At 53.5% G+C, this 21,255-nt stretch overlaps 1 protein-coding gene across 2 annotated transcripts in view; it reads left to right on the plus strand.

Moving 5' to 3' along the window:
* Nucleotides 1-21,255, plus strand: part of CTNNBL1 (catenin beta like 1) — a 90,081-nt gene that overhangs the window by 30,316 nt on the left and 38,510 nt on the right. For both annotated transcript variants that reach the window (XM_075900794.1, XM_075900793.1), the window contains exons 4-10: nt 2,970-3,109; nt 7,927-8,024; nt 11,477-11,570; nt 12,860-12,951; nt 16,388-16,460; nt 16,694-16,752; nt 17,726-17,874. In XM_075900794.1, coding sequence (XP_075756909.1) covers nt 2,970-3,109; nt 7,927-8,024; nt 11,477-11,570; nt 12,860-12,951; nt 16,388-16,460; nt 16,694-16,752; nt 17,726-17,874 — 705 coding nt within the window. The remainder of the gene's footprint in view (nt 1-2,969; nt 3,110-7,926; nt 8,025-11,476; nt 11,571-12,859; nt 12,952-16,387; nt 16,461-16,693; nt 16,753-17,725; nt 17,875-21,255) is intronic.

Below are 21,255 nucleotides of genomic sequence, written 5' to 3' on the forward strand. Positions count from 1 at the left end.
GTGAGAGAGAAAAAGTTGAATGTTATTGTGATGACGCGTCGGGTTTTCCCGTCTCCTGCACCCCTGTAGTGGCACAAACAGACTCCACCGGCCAGTGGAGTAGAGGGAGTTTATTGCTCCTCCAGGATACAGCCCAGCACAGATGGAATCTGGTTACAGGAACTGGGGCTAGGATGCTGTGACGACGCGTCGGGTTTTCCCGTCTCCTGCACCCCCGTAGTGGCACAAACAGACTGCACCAGTCAGTAGAATAGAGGGAGTTTATTGCTTCTCCACGATACAGCACAGCACAGATGGAATCTGGTCACAGGAACTGGGGCTAGGAGGCCTCAGTGCCCCCCTTGAGATGGGGGGTGGCTGGGCCCTACAATCCCAGCCCCCCTCCCTAGCTCCTTCTCCCCTGCTTCCCAGACCGAAACTAACTCTCTTCCAGCCCTGCCCCCCAGCCACGGGCAGCATTCCCCCTTCCTTTGTTTCTCTCCCTGGGGGGTAGCTAGTCGGACAGGTTGAGAGATTCTTTTTGCGTAATGACTCACCCCCTGCCCTGCTGGGCCGTGCTACAGCCAGCAGCCAGTGGAGGTCACCCACAACCCACTGCCCAGCATAGCAACCAGCAGGTACCCCCACTACGTCACAAAATATATTCAATTTCTTGCTGTGTTACTAATAGCTTCGATTAGTAGAGCCTGCAATTTTAAAACTTTTGTTTTAGTCTGGTTTTGGGCAGAGATTTAGAAATGGGGCTTAAAGTTAGGTTTGCGAGGTCTCTTTTAGGCACCTAAAGAAATGACCTAGGTTTCAAACGCATGAGCGCCCCACTGCACCCTAGGAATAGACGGTCTTGTTGTCTCATGCCTGGAAGACTGGAGGGGCGTTGGCTAGAACATCCAGCCCCTCCTTCTCGTTTGCTAGTAGTCTCGCATCAAGCAGACTTTCTGTAAAGTCTTTTGCTTTTCCTTTGTTTCCCTCTTCACTCCCTGTTCTGTACTCTCCTCTCCATGCTGATGTCCTGTGTGGCTGTCTCTTCAGGCTCCCACCCTAGAATTCTTCACCCATTTTTGCATTCCCTCTAAAACGTTCTCAGCAAAACATTCCCCCCGTGTTGGATTTGGCCTTTTGTTGTTGTCCTGTCCTTCCCCTCCCCCCCGCCCATCTCTCCTCATCGTTACTGCTTTCCCCTCTGTGTCTCCACGCTTCGATGCTCTTTCCTTTCCTGGCTTCTAACCTGACCCCTTTCCAGCTCCACTGTGGACATAGGTGCTGTGCACATGTGAGGGGACTCCTGCCCCCAGGGGCAGATGACCGTTTTGCGGGGCCCGCCCTTTGCCACGGCGCATGCGCGGGGCTTTCTGAAGCGCAGGGCCCGGGGCGGCCGCCCCGTTTGCCCTGCCCTATATCCGCCCCTGCCTGCCCCACGCCATGGAAGCTTGGCGAATGCTTCAGACTAAGCAAGCTGGGTGTTTCCAGTCCGTAGTCAGCCTGGCTCTCCCTAGGAAGTATTTGTTTGAGCACTGGGAGCTCCCTTCCCCAGTTAGTCCGAAGCTCTTGCGTTGGAGTCTGCGTGAGGCTCAGGCTTTGCTGTTTGTCCAGCAGTCCTGAGCTTTGTCCTCGTCCTCAGTGGCGAGGGAGGGGAATTGTGACCGTGCGACACCAGTGCACTATTCTGTGACGAGCCAGACCGAATCCGCGTCCTTTTTGCAAGTCCGAGTTAGCATTAAGCGGCAGCGCTGGCGCCAGGTTGTTGCCCTCTAGCTTGATCCTTTCTCCCCTCTGGTGAGGGCCACGGCTTGGAGCCTCCGACGCCCCAAGACAATCCCCTCTGGAGCCCAGGTTCAGGAGTGGAAGGTTCGGAGTGGCCCTTCACTCACACCCATGCAGGGACGCTGGGTCTAGGGGCGTCAAATCCCACTTAAACGGTTACTCAGTTAAACCTGGCGTTTAACCAGTTAACCAATTAAGGGGGAGGGTTTAATCAGTTAAGGTCTCAGCTGGGCTAGAGCGCACCCACCCGCCAGTGAGTGCGGGGGGAAGCGGGGGGAGCCCCTGTGCCCCCCCCCCCCCCCCCCCCCACCGCTCGTGATGCTTACCGGTAAGCCTTTCACATCCCTAGCTGTGTCTGGCGCACTCACTTTGCTGGGGGTTGCCTTCATTTCATTTAAAGTCAAGTAAACCTTCAGCTGGAGCTAGGTCTCTGTTCCTGTCCCTGGCTCTCTGCCCCAGAGGGACACCCAAGCCCCCTCATACCCTTGCTAGAGCGAGCGTAACCCACCTGCGCCAGCACCAAGACGCGTGAGCAGAAGCATTCTCTGGGCATGCTCGTGTAACGGGATAACTATTGCACCCCTAGCCCCGGTGGGCGGAGGGAATGAGGGGGATAGGCCCAGAAGGGCTGGCCGGCAGCCAGCAGGGGACTAGTGAGGGAGGTGGTCTGGCGCTCCCCCTCCCTTCCCCCCGCACTCACTGGCAGCTGCGGCGGGGCCAGGGGAGCAACGACCCCAGTCACTGTGCTCCTCCGGGCCCCGTTGCTCGGGGACGGGAGAGGTGGGACATGGTGGGGAGAGGCGGGGTCTGGGGCAGAGAGGGGTTTCCTGGGCTGGGGGCGGGGGGATCTCTTGGCTGGTGGCCCCTCTGCCCTCCTTCACCAATCACCCTGACTCCACCCATCAGTCTTTCCTACCGTTCCATGGCTTTCCATTTGAATACACCAGCTGGCACCCGTGCTCTGGTAAGTGAAAGATGTGACGGGCTGGGCTGCTCTGTCGTGAAGTGCTTTGGGGGGCTCGTACCCCGCTGTGACCACGGGGACAGACCGGGCACTGGGTTCTGAATCCCAGGCCTGGCTGTCCCCGACGGGGGCAGACCACAGCGGGACGTTGGTTGGAGGATTGTGTTGCTGCTTTGTTCCTCTGCCAGGCTAGCCGGTGCACTTGTGTTCCCACTGTCATATTTTGCCCTGCCTCTGTCCACAGGTTCATGGAGTCTGAGCTGGATTTAAATGACATCATTCAGGAGATGCATGTGATTGCGACCATGCCGGATCTTTACCACCTGCTGGTGGAGCTGAACGCTGTGCAGTCTCTCCTCGGGCTGCTTGGACACGACAACACAGATATCCTTCCCTTGGTAGCTGTCCTTGCGGGCGAGTGGGCTTTGCGTGGGCACCTCTGCAGTCTCTTGGTTCCATCGCCACGCAGGCTGCTAGGGATTTTCCCTCCTCCCCTCCTACCGCGCTCAGTTTCCATCCTTTTATGCTCACCTCTCACTCTGCTGCTGACGGCTTCAGGGGCCCTATTTTACGCTGTGGGCCTGTGGAGGCTAATGAGATGACGGGTGCATTGGGTTCCTTGCAGAAGGTTTGTTTGGGCCCTCGTGTAAAGCGGAGGGCTAGCCACAGACAAGCATGCCGTGCACTTCCCTTACGAGAGCTGCCGAGGATTTCTCACCAGAGAGCTGCAGTTGCAACCTGTCTGCTGTATCCCAGTGCATTGCCTGTCCTGAACAAAAGCACCATAACTGCGCGACTGTCTTTTGTTGCCATGACTCCTGACCCTCAGCTGAGGTGCAAGACAGACCCAAGATCCCTGGCATATTGGTGAGGGGCAGAGACTTTCAAAGTGGCTGTAAAATTCAATTTGCTTTTCAAAGTGGCCAGTGTAACCTGACTTGAGAACATCATGCGGTGGCCTGTCCAGCGGGTGGGTGGAGGTGCGGTGTTTGAGCCGGCATTTGTGACCTCAGGAGGCAGCATTGCCCAAGCATAGGGCACTAGACTGGGAGTTGAGACCAGGAGTTGCTTCCGTGGGCTCACTGTGTGACTTTGGGCAAGTCACTTAAATTCTGTCTGCCTCCTTTTTTCCAGCTGCAAGACAGGAGATGGTAATGCCTGGCCATTCCGCCTGGGCCATTTCAGATGTCCAGGTTCAAAATGCTGTAAAAATACGAAATATTTATTGTTTGACTTAAGGGTTTCCTTTTAGCAATTTTGTTCTTGCATTTGACACTATATGGCAAAGAAATCACTATCTATTTGCAAAGGCTGTATTATAAACACATTTTAAAAATCTCATTACACTGCAGTTTCCATCAGAGAACACTGTTTACAGGGTTGACTATTTTAACTTGCATCTAACATAACCTTGGTCGGGTAGAATGCTGATCTCGGCAAAACAGCCAACACTGCCGCTTGTCTTATCTGTGATCTATAATAGAAATTATTCTCAAGTAGATGGTTGTTAACAATTTACTGTTGTACAGCTGGAACGCCTACCATGCATAACCAGTTTCATGCACATCGTGGCTTAATATTTTATACTTTCACCGGAGACCTAGGGCTTTTTGTGGACAGCGTGCACAGCACCAAAAGGTTATCTTGAATTTGTCATTCTCAGGGAAAACACAAACTGTGGGGATTTTGACTGGGATCAGAGGACTGGTTCACTGTGACCTTAAGTGCGGAAGCTTATGGGAACACAGCTTGTTTTGTCCTTTCAGCCATAAAAAAACCTTATCTTGGGATCAGTTTTGTTACGGGCTTGGCACTGCAAGCTCCCCCTCCTTTTCTTTTTAATGGAGTCAGAACTTGTTTATCAATTAGTTTAGGGGGCAGAAATTTGGCCTGTTAGCTGAAAATCTGGAAGAGAACATATTTCTTCTTACAGGCTTTTAGATATCTTTTTCAGGTGTGTTAGAAGCAGGCGGTAGGCTGCAGTAACACCTCCGTGTAATGCCAGGTGACCGCTCAAGTAAAAAATATGTAAAAAGTACTGAAATGAAGCTCCTAGACGCACAGGAAATGGGACTCTTCATTCAAGTCTGCTGATGACTTTTCTAAAGCTAAACAGGACAAGGTTTTAAAACAGTGTCCCCAACGGGAACACCAAAGGGCGAGTTGCAGAGTGCCTTGGAGGGGACAAATCCCAGGGGATGTGCCTAGGCAGCTGTTCCACTGAGTTAGAGCAAAAAATGTGAGTGAAAGATAATAAGGCTGCGACTTAAATTAGCAGAAGCCAGGAGAGCCAGAGAGGAGACTTTTTCCTTTCTCCTGAACTCACCTGTGCAACTGGCATTCTTGTGGGTGGACTCAGTTGTAGGGATATTTGTGTGTGAACAGCTGCTTAACCAGCAGGCGGATGCTTCTCAGTTAACGGTGTCAGTTACACTCAGCGAAGCCACCTCCCTAGGAGCACAGCCAGGTGTGCAGGGGCTGCTGGCTCTGCTCCCTGGGGTCGTGGGGGTCAGGGGCTGCTGGCTCTGCTCCCTGGGGCCGTGGGGGTCAAGGGCTACTGGCTCTGCTCCCTGGGGCCGTGGGGGTCAGGGGCTGCTGGCTCTGCTCCCTGGGGCCGTGGGGGTCAGGGGCTGCTGGCTCTGCTCCCTGGGGGCCGTGAGGGTCAGGGGCTGCTGGCTCTGCTCCCTGGGGTCCGTGAGGGTCAGGGGCTGCTGGTTCGGCTCCCTGGGGTCCGTGGGGGTCAGGGGCTGCTGGCTCTGCTCCCTGGGGTCCGTGAGGGTCAGGGGCTGCTGGCTCTGCTCCCTGGGGTCCGTGGGGGTCAGGGGCTGCTGGCTCTGCTCCCTGGGGTCCGTGGGGGTCAGGGGCTGCTGGCTCTGCTCCCTGGGGGCCGTGAGGGTCAGGGGCTGCTGGCTCTGCTCCCTGGGGTCCGTGAGGGTCAGGGGCTGCTGGTTCGGCTCCCTGGGGTCAGGGGCTGCTGGCCTTGCTCCTGGAGAGGCTTCGCTGCAGGCTCTGTAGTATAAAGCTCAGCTTTCTACCTTAGATCCTGCAGTGTGGGCAACCGTGGAGCTGCGGAGATTTTCAGTGGTTGCATGGTAACCCGGTTTCTCCATTTTCTACCAGGGATGTTAAATATCGGTTAATGGAACAGTCGAGTAACCTCATGAATTCTCATTGGTTACTCGACTGTTCTATTGTCCCCAGCCGGGGGCCGGCAGCCAGTGCCCTCTGGCCTCACTCCCAAGGCTGCTGCTTGTTTCAGAGGCAGCGGTGCAGCGTGCCAGGTGGGAGCTGGTCCGCAAGGGGAGCCAGTTTAAAACCCAGCTCCCCTCACAGACCATCTGCCTGTCACCCAGTGCTGCTGCTTTTGATAGAGGCAGTAGTGCGGGGTGGCAGCAGCCCCTGCCTGTTTGGGGGGGGGGGGTCTGAGCTCCTGCATCCAGCGCAAGTTGGAACTGAGCCAGGCTGCCTGCCTGCCCAACTCCGAATACACTTGAAATGCGGAGCCGCAGCAGAGGTAGGTCCTGGACCCGTCCCAAGCAGGACTGAGCCGGGCTGCCCCAGTCTGCTAAAAACGATTCCTGGCAAGAGGGGGATGCACGTAGTCTGTCGCATTCACCTCTAAGCTTTTGCTTATCGGTTAATCGACGACACGATTACATCCCCTTTTCAGTAGAGGCTCCATCAACGGAGGTGCCATAGAAACCCCACTACCTCCTGACCGCTAGGGAGACTGCAGCTAATTCAGGTAGCTGGGGGAAACCGTCCTGTGCTGCGCATAGTGCATGTCTGTCATGGCTAGGGGGGTTGTTTCTTTAGCACTAGCAATCTACCGTCGCCTTTAGTGGTAACCCGCCATTGGCTTGTAATGGGTCTTGGGCTCCTAATCCCTCTCCTGTACAGTCAGGTGAACAGAGGCCTGATTTCGATGTGGTGCAAGCTTACCCCGGGCCCATGGATTTGTATCAGCAAAGCTGATCGTGGCCCCAAGTGTAAGGACCTGACTTCTACTTGATGTTTTTTGCAATTGCAAAGGCAAGAATCCAAACCTCCCCCTGGATTTGCCTGGAGAGGCACTAGTCTCACCTCACTAAGGGTAGGTCTGCTGTGCAAGTGGAGGCACAGCTGTAGCACAGCGGGGGTGCACCAATGACCCCCTCTCTTCCCCGGCTTGTACTTGAGCATTCCCTCGAGCTGTGGTCCATTCCACCACATCTGCAGTGCTATTGCTGCCCGTGCTCCTGCCAAAATCACATTGCGAGCTGACTGCCGCTGCATGTGAAGTAGGCATGTCGGTTTGACTTGGGCATGAAATGGCTGTCTTGTGCCAGCATTTCCTGGGTCTCTCACTGTAACCTTATTAAAAAAACAAATCCCCCTCCTTGCTTGCGTGCATAAGCAAACACACAAATGGAAGAATTGGATGACTAGTCTATTAGCCTGTGGGTTTTAAAGAGAACCTTCAGGATCTTGTTATGTAGGACATCTTGACAACTGGATTTCTTTTCTGTCTCAGTGGGAATTGGGCAGGATTGATCAGTGTGTCTGAGAGAATAGGAAAGTGGGTCTAATGAGAAGGAATCAGGCTGGCTGTACTAAAGAACTGTGGCAGTCGAAAGAACCATGTGTTTTGCAGCCCAGTGTTAATGAATGGAGATTGGGCTGGCAGGCTCTCTGCAGTGCCTGTGGGGTGCGTGGCTATAGACGCATGTTTTCCTAATTGGGCCTGGCCAAAGGGGTTGTCACTTCCTCCTCCTGTTATGGCCTTGTTTGTGTCGTGCACGCTGTACCAAGTGAGCCAGGGTCTCGCTGGGAGGGTAACGCACACATCAAACTGGGGCACTTTTCGGCGCTGCTCACTAGAGCTTTAACAATTGCTACGATGTGAAAGGGCTGGGAACCAGTTGTACCAGCGCGAGAATATTTAATTGGTTTAAAAATGAGAGAACCCCAGTGGCACTGGAGACCAGTGAACTTGCCAGACAGCCAATGCCTGCTCATGCTGCGGGATTACTGCCAGTTACTGAAATCGGTTTGTTTTGGTGAGAACGAGGGCTGCTAACGGGAGGCCTGTGCCTCTGTCTCTGCACGTGCTCGTTGCTGGTCCAGCCTCTGCAGTCGGTGAGCAAACAAAGGCACCTGGGGCCAAGTATGATGATAAACGGGGTCGTGATTATACGTTGTTCATCCTTAACATCCCTCACATGTATCCATCGCCGTGGTGGACCTGCTTCAGGAGCTGACGGACATCGACACGCTCCACGAGAGCGAAGAGGGAGCCGAGGTCCTCATTGATGCCCTAGTAAGTAGCAGTTCAGGAGCTCCAGGCTAGGCTGGTGGGCTGATCAATGGCCATGCTCCAGGAGTGGAGGCGTGTGAACTCTGGAGCCACCCGTCGTGTGGTTCGATTTATGTTGCATCGAAGGGAAACCAGAACCCTCCAGGGCTACGCGGCCACTTTCTTATTTATTGCAAGCGCTAAGCAGTTCATACAGTTGTTTACGTTTTACAAGCCTTAAAAACAATGACTACACAATTTAACCCTTAAATACTATGCGTTCTAGAGCCATTAATACAGCACACAGCAATGCAAAAGCAATTCCTAGAAGATCTACTAGAATACAATACTACAGCCTAGTTCACTTACACTTCACCCGTATGCCCCCTACAGTACCAGGCAGGAGGTCTTGGTCTCTTTTCTTCCCACGCGTCAGGACGCCAGGCACTGGGTCGCCAGTGTGGAGGGCCTATTTACTTCTAGTTACATTGAGCAGGACCTGTGGGTCGACCCTGCCCGTTCCCTCCCGTCGATTGCTCTTAGCCCATTTTATAGCAAAGCGGGACTTGGTCGTTCTACTAATATTTACCCTTTGATTCCGTATTGCGCAGGATACGTCAAATGCCCAGTGCCCCTATCTGGAGTACACCCTACTCAGGGTGTGGCTGCTATGTGCGTTGTTGACCGTTTTATGGCTGCATCTGAAATTTTTCCTTATCAGAAACAGAAGTCCCAGTGCAAGGTTGCTTGTTGTGGTCTCGTGTACCATGCTTACTCTGCATTGTTATGCAAAATATTCCTGCCTCTCTCAGCTTCTCCCTCCCAGACTGTGCCTGCGTGCTTATGTGCACCAGACTTGAGACAGGCCTGGGCGTTCTGTTTAGGGATCCGCACTGTGGAAAAGGCAGGGCCGTGTAGGCTCCCCTACCACCACTGTTCCTTTTCTACCCGTGCTTCTCTGTGTTGGGCAGCGCTGCGGTGATGCGAGTGTATCGGATAGCTCCCTTTTCTTTTGAATGGCTTGAGACTGGGGGAGTACGGTCGTGATGTTCCTTTTCTGGCATGAATGCATTTTGGGGGCAAGTTCCTTCTCTGTGTCCCCAGCCCACCTAAGTTTTGGAAGGAATGGGCTGTTTTGTGTGTTGTTGAGGGACGGCAGCTTTCTGCGTCCCATCTCCCAGCACTTCCAGTACTGCTACGGCAGGAGAAGGAGGTCGATTCTGGGACAGCAGCACAGTGGCCTATTGAATGAAATAGGAACTTGATACCTGCTCTTCGGATTCCTCTGCAAAGCAGGGCAGTTCTGCGAGCTGCTCCCACTGGGACAGTTGAAATCGGACATAGGTTCATCGATTTAAAGACCAGCAGGCCATTGTGTTCCTCTGCTCTGGCCTCCTGCATGGGCGTCCATCCAGCATCGCCTGCGCCAAGCCAAGTCATTGGTGGCTGAGCAGCGAGGCAGGGTGACAGGTGTGAACGGCATGGCCCTCTCAAGGTGCATCTCTACTGCCCTTTTTACACACGAAAATAAAATGCTCAAAATTCTTCTTGTCCAAGGGGGCAAAGACACCCTGCTGCTCCCTCCTCCTAAGGGGGGCCGAGAGTTGAATGATCTCGTATTCCACAGAAACTAACCCACCCCCAAGCGTGGTCCTGGAGCAGCTGAAATGGCGCCCCTGAAATCTTTCCGTCCCGCTGTTGAGTTAGGTGTACAGAGTAGCGGTGGGGTAGCTGCTTTCGCTCGCGGCAGGGCGGCACAGCCCTCCTCTTACAGCACCCTGCCAGTGTGAGCAGAGGTACCTTGCAGGGGAGGGATGCCGGCGACCGGCTTGTAACTGTGAGCAAGACCATCTCCTTTGCCGCGGTTTCTCCAAGTAAACGGCTGCATTTGTGAGACGCCTGGGCTCTGGCTTGGTCCCTGACTCTTGCGCAGGGATTATGGATTTTAGAGGAGCAGGGTGAGTGCTGCTGTATTCTTGCTGCTCCAGTCCCTCTTGCCTGCTCGCTGTGCTGTTGCCTTCCAGAGGTTAATTACTGTGGCCCCCGTAGAGTTCCTCTGGCTGGCCTCAGCGCTGGTTTTAATTACTGTCCCTGCACAGGGGGCTGCTGGGTGAATGGAGTGGGCGAGGGGAACTGATAGGGAGGCTCCTGTCTGTAAAATGCCCTGACAGCAGCGCATGGAACAAAGGCCCTTTCTGTGTGTTTCTTGTCACCAGCCCACAATAGCCAGGCTTTAGAGGGTTTATTGTTCTCTTCTGAAAGAAACAGCTCAGCCATGTCTGGAGAGAACAGGAGACACCTGCTGCTAGATGACTCCTTTATTTTAAGGGTGTGGGCATAACCTGGGGAGGGCTGCGGGGGGGAGAGCTGCATTATCTGCCACAGCAAGGTACGCCCTGCTGATCCTGCACTCACGGAGCGCATAGGAAACCTCCGCTGGCAAGTGGGGCTGGCCATGGGGGCAAAGCGGAGGGGTCTCCCATCTGACGTGCACTAGGAGTAGGACTGACGTAAAGCACTTTGCCTAGTGGGCTGGGATCCAGCCGCGGCGGGCTCTGGATTCCTGTTGTGCTGCTGCCTTGCCAGGGGCACGTACTTTCAGCTGCTGGGCACAGAGCGGCGATACTGACGGGTGCTGTGGGCGGGGCTAGCACGTTCGGCACTCGGACGCGTCCAGTGCCGCTGACGTACGTAAGCTCCTTGGGGCAGGGAGTGTGGCACAGCCTAGAGCTAACTGACCAGCTCCGCACGTGCCTCAGGACTCCCTTGCGGGGTGGGGCTCTCGCAGGCTCCCTAACACATCGCACCTTCAGATCCTCGTCCCGGCAATGCCTGGGGAACACTGTCCCGGGCTCCCACGGACTGCATGCCGAGTCGGACTCGCCTGTGGCCAAGGGGGCTATGTGACGGCTCACGTAATGGAAGCCAAAGCAATCGTCGTCTTTTCAAACCTGTTCTTCTGCACCTAGAACTAAGCCTGCCTCCTGCGTGACTGCCGAGCCCTTGCCTTGTGAAGCTGCCGTTGCAGGCATTGTTTCAGCTGTTTTCTGACAGCCAAGGAAAAAACTACAGAGAAACCAGCAACAAGCAATTGAAACTAGGGGAGCTGCTTTTATAGCTGACAGGCAGCTGATACCCGGCTGGTTTGTGTGTCTCTCACTTTGAAATTCAGGGAGATTAGAAGTCAGTCAGGGTGACTTAGGGAATACCCGACTGTCACAAGGTTCATATTTTTCCTTCAGATGTTTTTCTGTTTTATCTGACACAAAAATTGTCTAATTAAGACAAATGAAGTGGTGAATTTACTTTGTGAAGCCTTTGGTAGCTCTGAGATTTCAGGGCAAGATTGTGGATGTCTCCTGATCAGAGGCATGCTTGTAGTGCTTACTGATTTTTTTTTCTTTCTTTCCCCTCTCCACACCACTCCCCCTTCTCCCTCCCAACCCTTTTCGCTGCATGTGGCCTCTGTGACGTAGGTTGATGGCCAGGTTGTGGCCTTGCTGGTGCAGAACTTGGAGCGCCTCGATGAAGGTGTGAAAGAGGAGGCTGATGGAGTCCACTACACCCTCGGTAAGGGGATGTTACGGGACAGGATCTCTGACCAGTCAGCGGGGGTGGGCATACGCCGTGAGCCATCATAGACGCCAGGAAGGGCCTTGTGTGAATTCCATGCGATACTGCTTTCCTTTAGCTCACACGTAATAAAGCATAAATCTGTTCAGCGCGTAATTTCGTTACAGGAAGCGAGATTCTTTTAAGGGGCTGCTGTCTCTTCATGCATTCAAGTGTTCAGCTTCTTTTCCTGTGGCCTGCCAAAGAGGCGTCTTCATTTGCCACCACAGTGTTTTAGGCATAAATGTGCCATTAATTGGTTACATTTCCTGGGCTCTAGATGGTATCCTGTAACACAGCACTTCTCTGCTGTTCCAGTCTAGTGTACCCCTTTCAGGAGTCCGTTTGTCTTAGGCTTGGCTTTACTAAAAGTGCTTGCTTACAAAACCGGACATCCAAATACAAAAGTGGGTCAGTGCTCTACGAACAGCTACTTACTTCCTCACTGTCGCCTGCTAATTCTAAAACTAATCAGTTGGAAAACAGAGAGTACTTTCATTTCCATGTAGCGGATACGGGGCAGTGTACAGTGAGTATCGGTGTGAAATGTTTAGTTTATCCTGAGTTGGCTAGTGCTTTTTATGCAGACTCCTACATCTGTGGGCTATCTGCTAGCCGTGTTTATGTACAAGCTTCGTAGGAAGTGAGTCTTTTCTCTGAAAAATGCTGTTTCTTTCGAGTAAGCCATTAGATGCTCCATTTCATTTTTTGCACTCACATTTGTGGTCTGTCCCAGTGACCTGCAGAACATTCCGAGCTGTGCTGTCAGGGACTTTTGTTATGCACTTAAAGGTGTTGTCGTTTCTTTGGCTCTGCATCCTTTTTGAGAGCCAGAGGAATAGGAGACTGGCAGCAGGGCTGTTTTGTTCTCATCACTGCGTGGGAACTAATCTTTGTAATTCAGCCCCTTTCAGCAGGATGGTGCAGGAGCTCTGGCTCAGGAGGAGGGAATGGTAGTTCGCTGCTAACTCCGGCTCCCCCAGCAGGAGCTGGTAACACAGGGTCTGAGCGAGATCACCATGGAAATGAGAAAATCGAGGCACTTCTCTGCCTAGTGTAGCTGTTACTCTTCATTTTTTACCGGTGAAGTTTCACAAATAAGCCTTTGAAACAAGAGCAGTGGCCCCGGGGAGGACATTGAAACTGACAGGACAGAGTGGCCATGGGCGAGGTGCCTGTTTGGGAGAGGATGGAGCACAAGTGGAAGCAGGATGGTCTCAGACTGTGCTCTGTGTCTCTCTTGTCAGCAATTGTTGAGAACATGGCAGAGTTCCGGCCAGAGATGTGCACGGAGGCTGCACAGCAGGGCCTCGTGCAGTGGCTGCTCAAGAGACTGAAGGTGAGTTTAGTACCCTTTCATCTCTCACAACGTAGCTGAATAATAAGCAACAAGCCAGTGGCTTGGAGTCGGCTGTGCTGGAGGTGCTATCTGGCGTCAGTACCAAAGGCCCAGGACTGGTGTTGGCTCTTCCATTTAATGCAGATTTCACCTCCCTTGAATTTCTCCTTCCCTTCCACTCCCAGCACCTGTGATGGCCAGTCTTTCCTCTTGCAGGCTGGAAAATGTGCCTCTTGAATTTTTTGTGTGGAAGACTGTGCTTGGTGTCCTGCCACCTCTGTAGGGGAGTGTCCTGGCCGAGTCTCAGCCTGCTGGCGTTTCTGTAACTCACATTTTTACTGAAAAATGAGGAGTCCTGGGGCACCCAAAAGACCAACAGATGTAACTGGGCGGAAGATTTCTTGGGTGAAAACTGCTTGGTCTGGTGGCTCCTTGGGTTTGGGGGTTAACAGCCCCATTCATATGCTGTATGCATGCCGGGGTCAAGTCCTTGCCTTTGTCTTATTTGAAAGGTAGCACCTCTAGCCACGGTATCCCCCCGCCGACCCCCTCCCCCACAACCCTTTGTCATCAAAAGGTAACGAAACCGCAGCATGCATTCCCCTGCTTGCATATGCCTGCCAGTGTTCTTCTGGGCCCTCACAGTTGTTAGCAGAAGTAACCTATAATTCCAGGCTGTAGGTGGGAACATAATTATGTTTCTTTTGCCTAAAAAAAAAGGGAGAATCTAATTGCATTCCAGACAGGTATGTACAGAAGGCAGCCCTACTCTCTGCTATGCAATTACTCTGACAGCTGAAAGACTTAAAAACTTAGGGAAGCAAAATTATCACCACTTGGCTTCCCCAGGGTAGTGCAGCCACACGTGCAGGCTGACAGGCAGGAGAGCCTGGGCTGAGGCGGGCATTGTCTTCCTTCTGCGGGGTGGGAGTGCGGTACGGACAGGCGGCCTTTGTTCTTGTTTGCAGCTGGCATTGCGGGAAGGTTCGCAAGCCTGACATTTCATCCTGTGACCTTTGCTTCTGGCAGCGCGTGGCTGATGGGAACGGTTCTGCCCGGCAGACCCGTGCCTGCCTCCGCCCATTGCTGCAGGGTGGGAGGGAAATAGCTTCTCTGCTTTGGGGGGGCTTTTGGTCAGCGAGCCCCCCCCTCCATCCGCTAAGTTGCATCTCCGCCCTCGAGAGCACGTTGCTGCCTTATTCCCCAGAGCAGGTCCGTCTGGCTTCTTACGAGCCCAGCGCGTCCCCCTTGACGTGCAAACAGCTGTGCTTGTACGGGAGCAGGTCTTGGGCTGGCGTAAGCATCAGGAGTCTCCATCCAGGCTCTGCAAGCAGAGTCGTGCGCTGCCCAGGATGTGGGGGTGGTGAGTCAGGCAGTGCTGTTGTGGGAGGAGAGCATGAAGCCAGTGCGGCAGTGGGGGAGAGGTCCCATCCTTGGGGGGAGGTTTAGAACAGAGGCTCTGGGCAGAGGTCCTCTGGGAGAGGAAAGCTGTGAGAGCTCTGGGTTCCCGGCTGCATTCTAGCTTGGTAATTGCATCTGTCCATCAGCACGCCTTCCTGCTCAAGGGAGAAGTTAGGGTTCACTTCCTCCCTGTGTGTGTGTGTGTGAGTGTGTGTGTGTGTGTGTGTGTGTGAGTGTGTGTGTGAGTGTGTGTGTGAGTGTGTGTGTGTGTGTGTGTGAGTGTGTGTGTGAGTGTGAGTGTGTGTGTGAGTGTGAGTGAGACTGTAGATAAGGCGGTGTTCCCTAGTGCCTGGCATGCCATGGAATCGGAATGCATGGCTTTTCTTGGATACTATTACAGAGGGCCCGCGATTGCTGCCATGATCCATCTCCAGAGCTGGCAGGTGATTGGTACAAGAACATAACCTAAGAATGGCCTTACTGGGTCAGACTGAAAGCCCATCTAGTACCCTGTCTTTGGACCACACCCAATACAAGGTGCCCCAGAGGGAATGAACAGAACAGGGAATCATAAAGTGATTCATCCCCCGTCACCCATTCCCAACTTCTGACAAACAGAGGCTGCGGACGCCATCCCTGCCCGTCTTGATTGGTGGACCTATCCTCCATGAATTCATCTAGCGCTTTTGAACCCTATTGAAGCCCTAGGCTTTACAACATCCTCTGGCAAGGAGTTCCACAGGTTGACTTGTATTAAGAACTGCAGCCTGTAGAGTGCTTTGGGATCTTCCTGGGTAAAAGGCTTAGTCTAAACAGAACATTGGGCTCTTCGGTGCATCCTGCTTTTCATTATTGCCACCTGATGGAGTCTGTTTTATCCTCTCTAATGTGGCGGCAGACTGTGATGGTGGCCCAGGGGGCGCCTTGCATGGTGACTGCCCCCTTAGAGAAGCTGCAGGTAGCTATGTATTGCAGGCAGAGTGGAGGGTGATGCACACTATTGGAAGCCTAACCCCTTTTGTGTTGCTACTTCTTTCTCTTTGTGCAAGGGAAGACGACTAGCCAGGCAGTGGAAAGGAAAAGGGGTCTGCCTGTTCTGTAAACACCTTTAGCCAAGGGCCCCGCAGGAGTGCTTCACAGCTGGTTTTGTCTGGTCTGTTCCCTCAAATGACACCCCTTGGTAGGCAAAACGGGGGGTTTGACTGCACTTCCTGGTCCCAGGCCAGGGGTCTCATCGTTCTTCCAAGAAAGCCTCCCAGCCTTTTCTCTTTCATCAGGCCAGAGTGTTAGTTCAAGGTACAAGGCCGAGACCCAGAGCATCGCTACAGCCTCAGCGGGGCCTATAATCACTGTGGGCTCCTGGGCGGGGGGGTGTGGTTGAGGGGCCGGCCAGTCCCCAGCACCACTTGGACCACGGCGCCTCTTCCCCTTCCCTTCCCGTCCTCAGAGCCATGCAGAGCAGCACTGCACCACTCCTGCGGCAATTCAAAGGGGTCCAGGGCGCTCCCCCTCCCACTGGTGGGCCTGGCCATGGCCATGCAAGAGTCCTGCGAGCTGCCGGGCTTGGTGCATCTCAGGCCCTCGTGTCAGAGCGTGCGAGGTCAGCGTTTGCCGCTGAGTGGCTTTGCTGTGACTTGCCGTGCCCTCGTTCCGTGCCTGGGGAGGTGGGCGTGGCCGTTCCCCACGGGGCGAGGATACATGCATGCGCACCTAGCTGTAGCCTCCGCTTCGGGGGGGGCGGGATGGAAAACCTGTCAGAACAGTGCTCTCTAGAAGCAAGCCTCCTTCAGCAGCCAAGCCCCCTGCCAAACACACACAAGCTTCTGCCCCGAGGATCCTGGGAGGAATCCGAGTTGGTTTGATGTTTTTAAGTCGGTGAGGAGGATTCATTTTTCCGTGGTGCTGTGAAATCAGCAGATTGTGAGACGATCGCTGTTTGTGTTAATTGTTGCCCGTGTGACTAGCACGTTCTAGAAATCGACATAAGCACCCGGAGCGGTGCCTGCCGGGGTTCTCAGCCTTGTTTCTCCAACAGGCCAAGATGCCGTTCGATGCCAACAAGCTGTACTGCAGCGAGGTGCTGGCCATTCTGCTCCAGAACAACGACGGTGAGACGATGCCCTGGTATTGATATTCTGTTAGGGTAGGATCAGGCTTGTTTCGGCTCATGACAGCGCTCTCTGCTGCCTCTGGCTTCCCCGGGCTGTCTGTCTCTCTCTGCAGCTTTTGTACTCTGTCAGACTGTATTGATTTTGTTTGCTGATGGATCAGTGTTAGACGGCTGTAAAATCTGACAGTTAGCTTCATTTTTTCCTCTCTTTTTTTTTTTTTCCCCCTCTAGACAACAGGGAATTGCTCGGGGAGCTGGACGGGATCGATGTGCTGCTTCAGCAGTTATCTGTGAGTAATTCATATGCTTCTGCTCTGCCATTGAGAGCCGCGCTGATTGGGGCTGGAGCAAAACTAGAGCAGGGAGGGAAGCGCATGGTCTTGCGAGGCACCGCTCTGTCTTGGCGGCTTGCGGGCGTGGTAGCACTGCAACGCTCGCTCTTCGGCGCACCCCCCGCACTTCCCAAACTTCAGTCCGGCTCGCCCCTCCCCGGCAGCGGGGCTCTCCCCAGTTCCTGGTTTCCCTGAAGCCACCTCCAGAACTGGCGCTGATGCGAGGATTAGCACACACGTGTCCCGGCATCCTCTGCTCCGTGCTCTAGACCGCTTGGCCTCCTTGCCGTCTAAGGGATGGAGTCAGGGCTGAGTGCTTAGCTGCTGCCGGAATCCCGGGAGTTAACCAAGGAGAATAGTGACCAGAGGGGAGGGCTGGTGTTTGGGGGGCAGAAGAAAAAACGCCCAGCTGTGTGGCATGGTTGGGCGGAGATTGGCTGGGAGGCGGTCAGGAGAGACACGTGAATATCGGGGATATGTGTGGTACATTGGCTGTTACAAGTGGTTGTGGATTCCTCTAGTGCACGTGCCAACTAGTTCAGAGAGGAGGTTACCGGAGTACACAGTCAGCAGCAGTTATGCCTCTGCTAATCAGCTGTCTCCTCATTAGTCTGGAGGTCAGGTAGCCGACCTGCTTTCACTTTTCCGGCACGCTCTCCGGCGTGCTTTAGGTCTGATCCCATTTGCTAGCAGCCATTTGGGACATGGCCACAGCAGCCTCAGTCCTGCCAGCTGGCGGGGGGGGAGCAGCGCAATGAGTGGTCGTACAAGCGTGTGGTTGCCACCGTCCCAGCTGCAGGCGTGCGTAGGGCTGTCGTTCTCAAGGTGGACTCCGGAGCTTTGCAGTGCCAAATGCTCATGTCTGTGTGCGCCGGTGTCTGAGTGCCGCCAAGTGAGGACGACTTCCCTTTGTGTCCCCACTGACATGCAGGTGTTTAAACGGCACAATCCCAGCACAGCTGAGGAGCAGGAAATGATGGAGAACCTGTTTGACTCGCTCTGCTCCTGTCTCATGCTGAGCTCCAACCGTGATCGCTTCCTGAAAGGGGAAGGGCTGCAGCTGATGAACCTCATGCTCAGGTACAGCTACGTCTTCCTATCCTCACTCTCCGTAACTCCAGCAGCTCCTGCCCCTCGTGCACAGGCGTCTCTGCCCTCGCGCTCAGCCCCTTCTTTTCTCCCTCTGCTTTATTGGACCGTCTCAGATCTACAAATCTCTTTCCTGAAAAACCTAAGAACACACACACTCCCATCCTCACCAGCAACCCGCCTGGCACAAGAAGAGGTGGAAAATGTGCAGCCGCTAGTGAAACACATTGGGTGGAGTCTACTGGCCAGCTGGCTGGGAAATGCAGCTGGAATCAATCCCGGTACCGGTTGAACCTCTCTACTCTGGTACAGTCTGATCCGGCATGATCTTAATGAGCTGGGCGTCCCCTTCTCATGGGCGTGGCCAAGTTTCCCACAGTCCCATCGAGTTGGTTTGCAGCTGCCAGTCCTGGCTCTCTGTGTTCTGGGCTGTTATTTAGCTCTAATTAACCCCTACACGCCTCCTAAGAGCCCAGCAAACAGTGAACATAAGAATGGCCAGACTGGGTCAGTCCAGTGGCCCACCCAGCCCAGTGTCCTGTCTGCCAACACTAGCCAGGGCCAGGTGCCCCAGAGAGAGGGGACACAACAGGGAATCCTCACGGGATCCCTCCCATCACCCACCTCCAGAGAAACAGAGGCCAGGGACACCATTCCTACCCAACCTGGCTAATAGCCATTGATGGACCGAACCTCCGTGAATCTATCTAGCTCATTTTTGAACCCTGTTGAAGACTTAGCGTTCACCACAACCTCTGGCAGGGAGTTCCACAGGTTGACTGTGTGTTGAGTGAAGAAAAACTTCCTTTTGATGTTTTAAACCTTCTGCCTATTAATTTCATTGGGTGACCCCTTATATTGTGGGAATAAGTAAATAACTTCCTTATTCACTTTTTCCACACCAGTCATGATTTATAGACCTCTATCCTATCCCCCGCCCCTCCCCCGAGTCTCCTCTTTTCTAAGCTGAAAAGTCCAAGTCCTTTTAATCTCTCTTCATATGGGACCCGTTCCAAAGCCCTCAGCATTGTGTTGCCCTTTTCTGAACCTTTTCCAAAGCCAATAGATCTTTTTGGAGATGAGGCGACCACGTCTGTACGCAGTGTTCAAGATGTGGACGTCCCCTAGTTTTATAGAGGCAGTAAGATATTCTCTGTCTTATTCCCTCTCCCTTTTTAAATGATTCCTAACATCCTGTTTGCTTTTTTGACTGTTGCTGCGCACGGAGTGGATGTTTTCAGAGAACTGTCCACACTGACTCCGGGATCGCTCTCTTGAGTAGTTGTAGCTAAATCAGCCCCCATCATATTCTATGTATAGTTGGGGTTGTTTTTTCCAATGTGCGTTACTTTACATTTATCCACATTATATCTCATTTGCCATTTTGTTGCCCAATCACTTAGTTTGGTGAGATCTTTTTGAAGCTCTTCACAGTCTGCTTTGGTCTGAAATACCTTGAGCAGTGGAAGTGTTCGTAGAATCCCAGGGCTGGAAGATACCTCAGGAGTCATCCAGTCCAGCCCCCTGCCCAAAGGACGACCAACCGCAACTCAATCATCCCAGCCAGAGCTTGGTCAAGCTGAGACTTAAAAACCTCTAGGGATGGAGATTCCACCCCCTCCCTAGGGAACCCAGCCCAGCGCTTCCCCACCTGCCTAGGGAAATAGTTTTTCCTAATCTCCAACCTAGACCTACCCCCCACCCCCCCGCACTGCAACGTGAGCCCATTGCTCCTTGTTCTGCCATCTGCCTCCACTGAAAACAGCCTCTCTCCAGCCTCTTTGGAACCCCCCTTCAGGAAATTGGAGGCTGCTACCAAATCCCCCCTCACGCTTCTCCTCTGCAGACTAAATAAGCCCAAATCCCTCAGCCTCTCCTCATAGGTCATGTGCTCCAGCTGGTAGACAATACTGACCTTCCATGGTTCGGCAAATTCTCTGGTTCGATATTGGTCAGGTCACAAGGGCGCTGACTAGAGACGTTCAGCCTGGGGTTTTGTAGGACACGTTTCTTTTGGGATGATGCCTTTTTGTCTCAGCACAATGTTCCCCTTTGATGTAGGCAGAGGTTGTGAGTGTTGTGCTTGTGTGTCCATCCAGTCCCGTCTCATATCTTGTATCTCAGTGAGAGCGTGTCCATCCATCTCACCCTGGTAGGCGGGTATAAGGATCCCAGCTGGGAATGTTCCGCTCAGGTTAGTGTTTTGTTTTGTGACTTCCCCTTGTGAGGCATCACTGAAATAACGTCGCTGCTGGCAGGTGCGAGTAGAATTCTGTCCTGGGCAGACAGCAAGGTGGAAGGGCACTGCAGTCAGCCCCTGACCCCGAGAATGTGGCCTCCCACAAAGACAGACTCTAGCTTGCAAGGGCCTCTGACCTGGGAGTTTTCCTTTTCTCCGGCTGTTGTCCTCGCGGCGCTGGTTGCCCTGGCGCGTAGGAGCCTCTGTATGAGAACTGAGGTGAAACGGCTTTTGTGGAGTGGGTTAAATGAATGTTCTACCCCTGCCCGTGTGGTGGCACGTTAACTCCCCAGGCCCCCTTCGCTGTTGTGACGTGTGTGCTCTGTCCTGCCGGTGGCGCGTGGAGCAGGCAGTCTGTCCATCTCTCCTGGGTGTGCCGAGCTGCCTGTGGAGGCTGGCTCGCAGGCGCCAGTGAGAAATGATGTATTCCTGCGGCGTCTGGTCGGTAATGTGCAGCAGTGGGGAACTGAATAAATAACCAGAAATTTGGCCTGTTCAGATAGGAACGCTGTGTTTTCTTAAGGCTAATTAAAGCAAAGCTCCAAAGCCAAGGACAAGGGAGAAGCTCCCCCTGCCTCTCAATTTTTTCTACTACTAAGCAGCTAGTCTAGTCTTGCAGAACTAAGTACTTGGCGTTCTGGTGTCACGTGGGTGGGAATTAGCATTTGGGTTTTTAATGGCTTTTTTCCCTTTTTTGGACTGTGCTGTTTACCGTCCTCTGCACCAGGGTCCCAGCTGGAAAATTATGACAAGGGAAAATGTTTCCCTTGACACTTTTTTTCCTTTGTTTAGTGGCCATAAAGGAGCAGCGAAGGACAAAACACAGTTAAACCACCAGAGCTGTGGGGTTGCTGCAGCCAGAGTGGGGCGGGGCAGAGCAGAGCAGTGACCGAGCCAAGCTGGAGCAGGAGTCGCTAGCCTAGAACCATCAAATGCAGAACAGGCCAACAGTAACCAGACCTCATTGGCATCTGGCTGTTTGGATGAGCTGGCAGCAGGAGTTGGTGTTCTGTCTGGACAGATGTTCATCGCCCCTGACCACCACAGCACCGGGCAATGATCTGTCCCCTTGCTGCGCATTTCTGAGGGAGCAATCACTGCCTAAGTTCGGAGAATGGTTCCTGCAGGTCAGG

Source organism: Pelodiscus sinensis, chromosome 18 (genome assembly GCF_049634645.1).
Source record: "Pelodiscus sinensis isolate JC-2024 chromosome 18, ASM4963464v1, whole genome shotgun sequence".
NCBI lineage: Eukaryota > Metazoa > Chordata > Testudines > Trionychidae > Pelodiscus > Pelodiscus sinensis.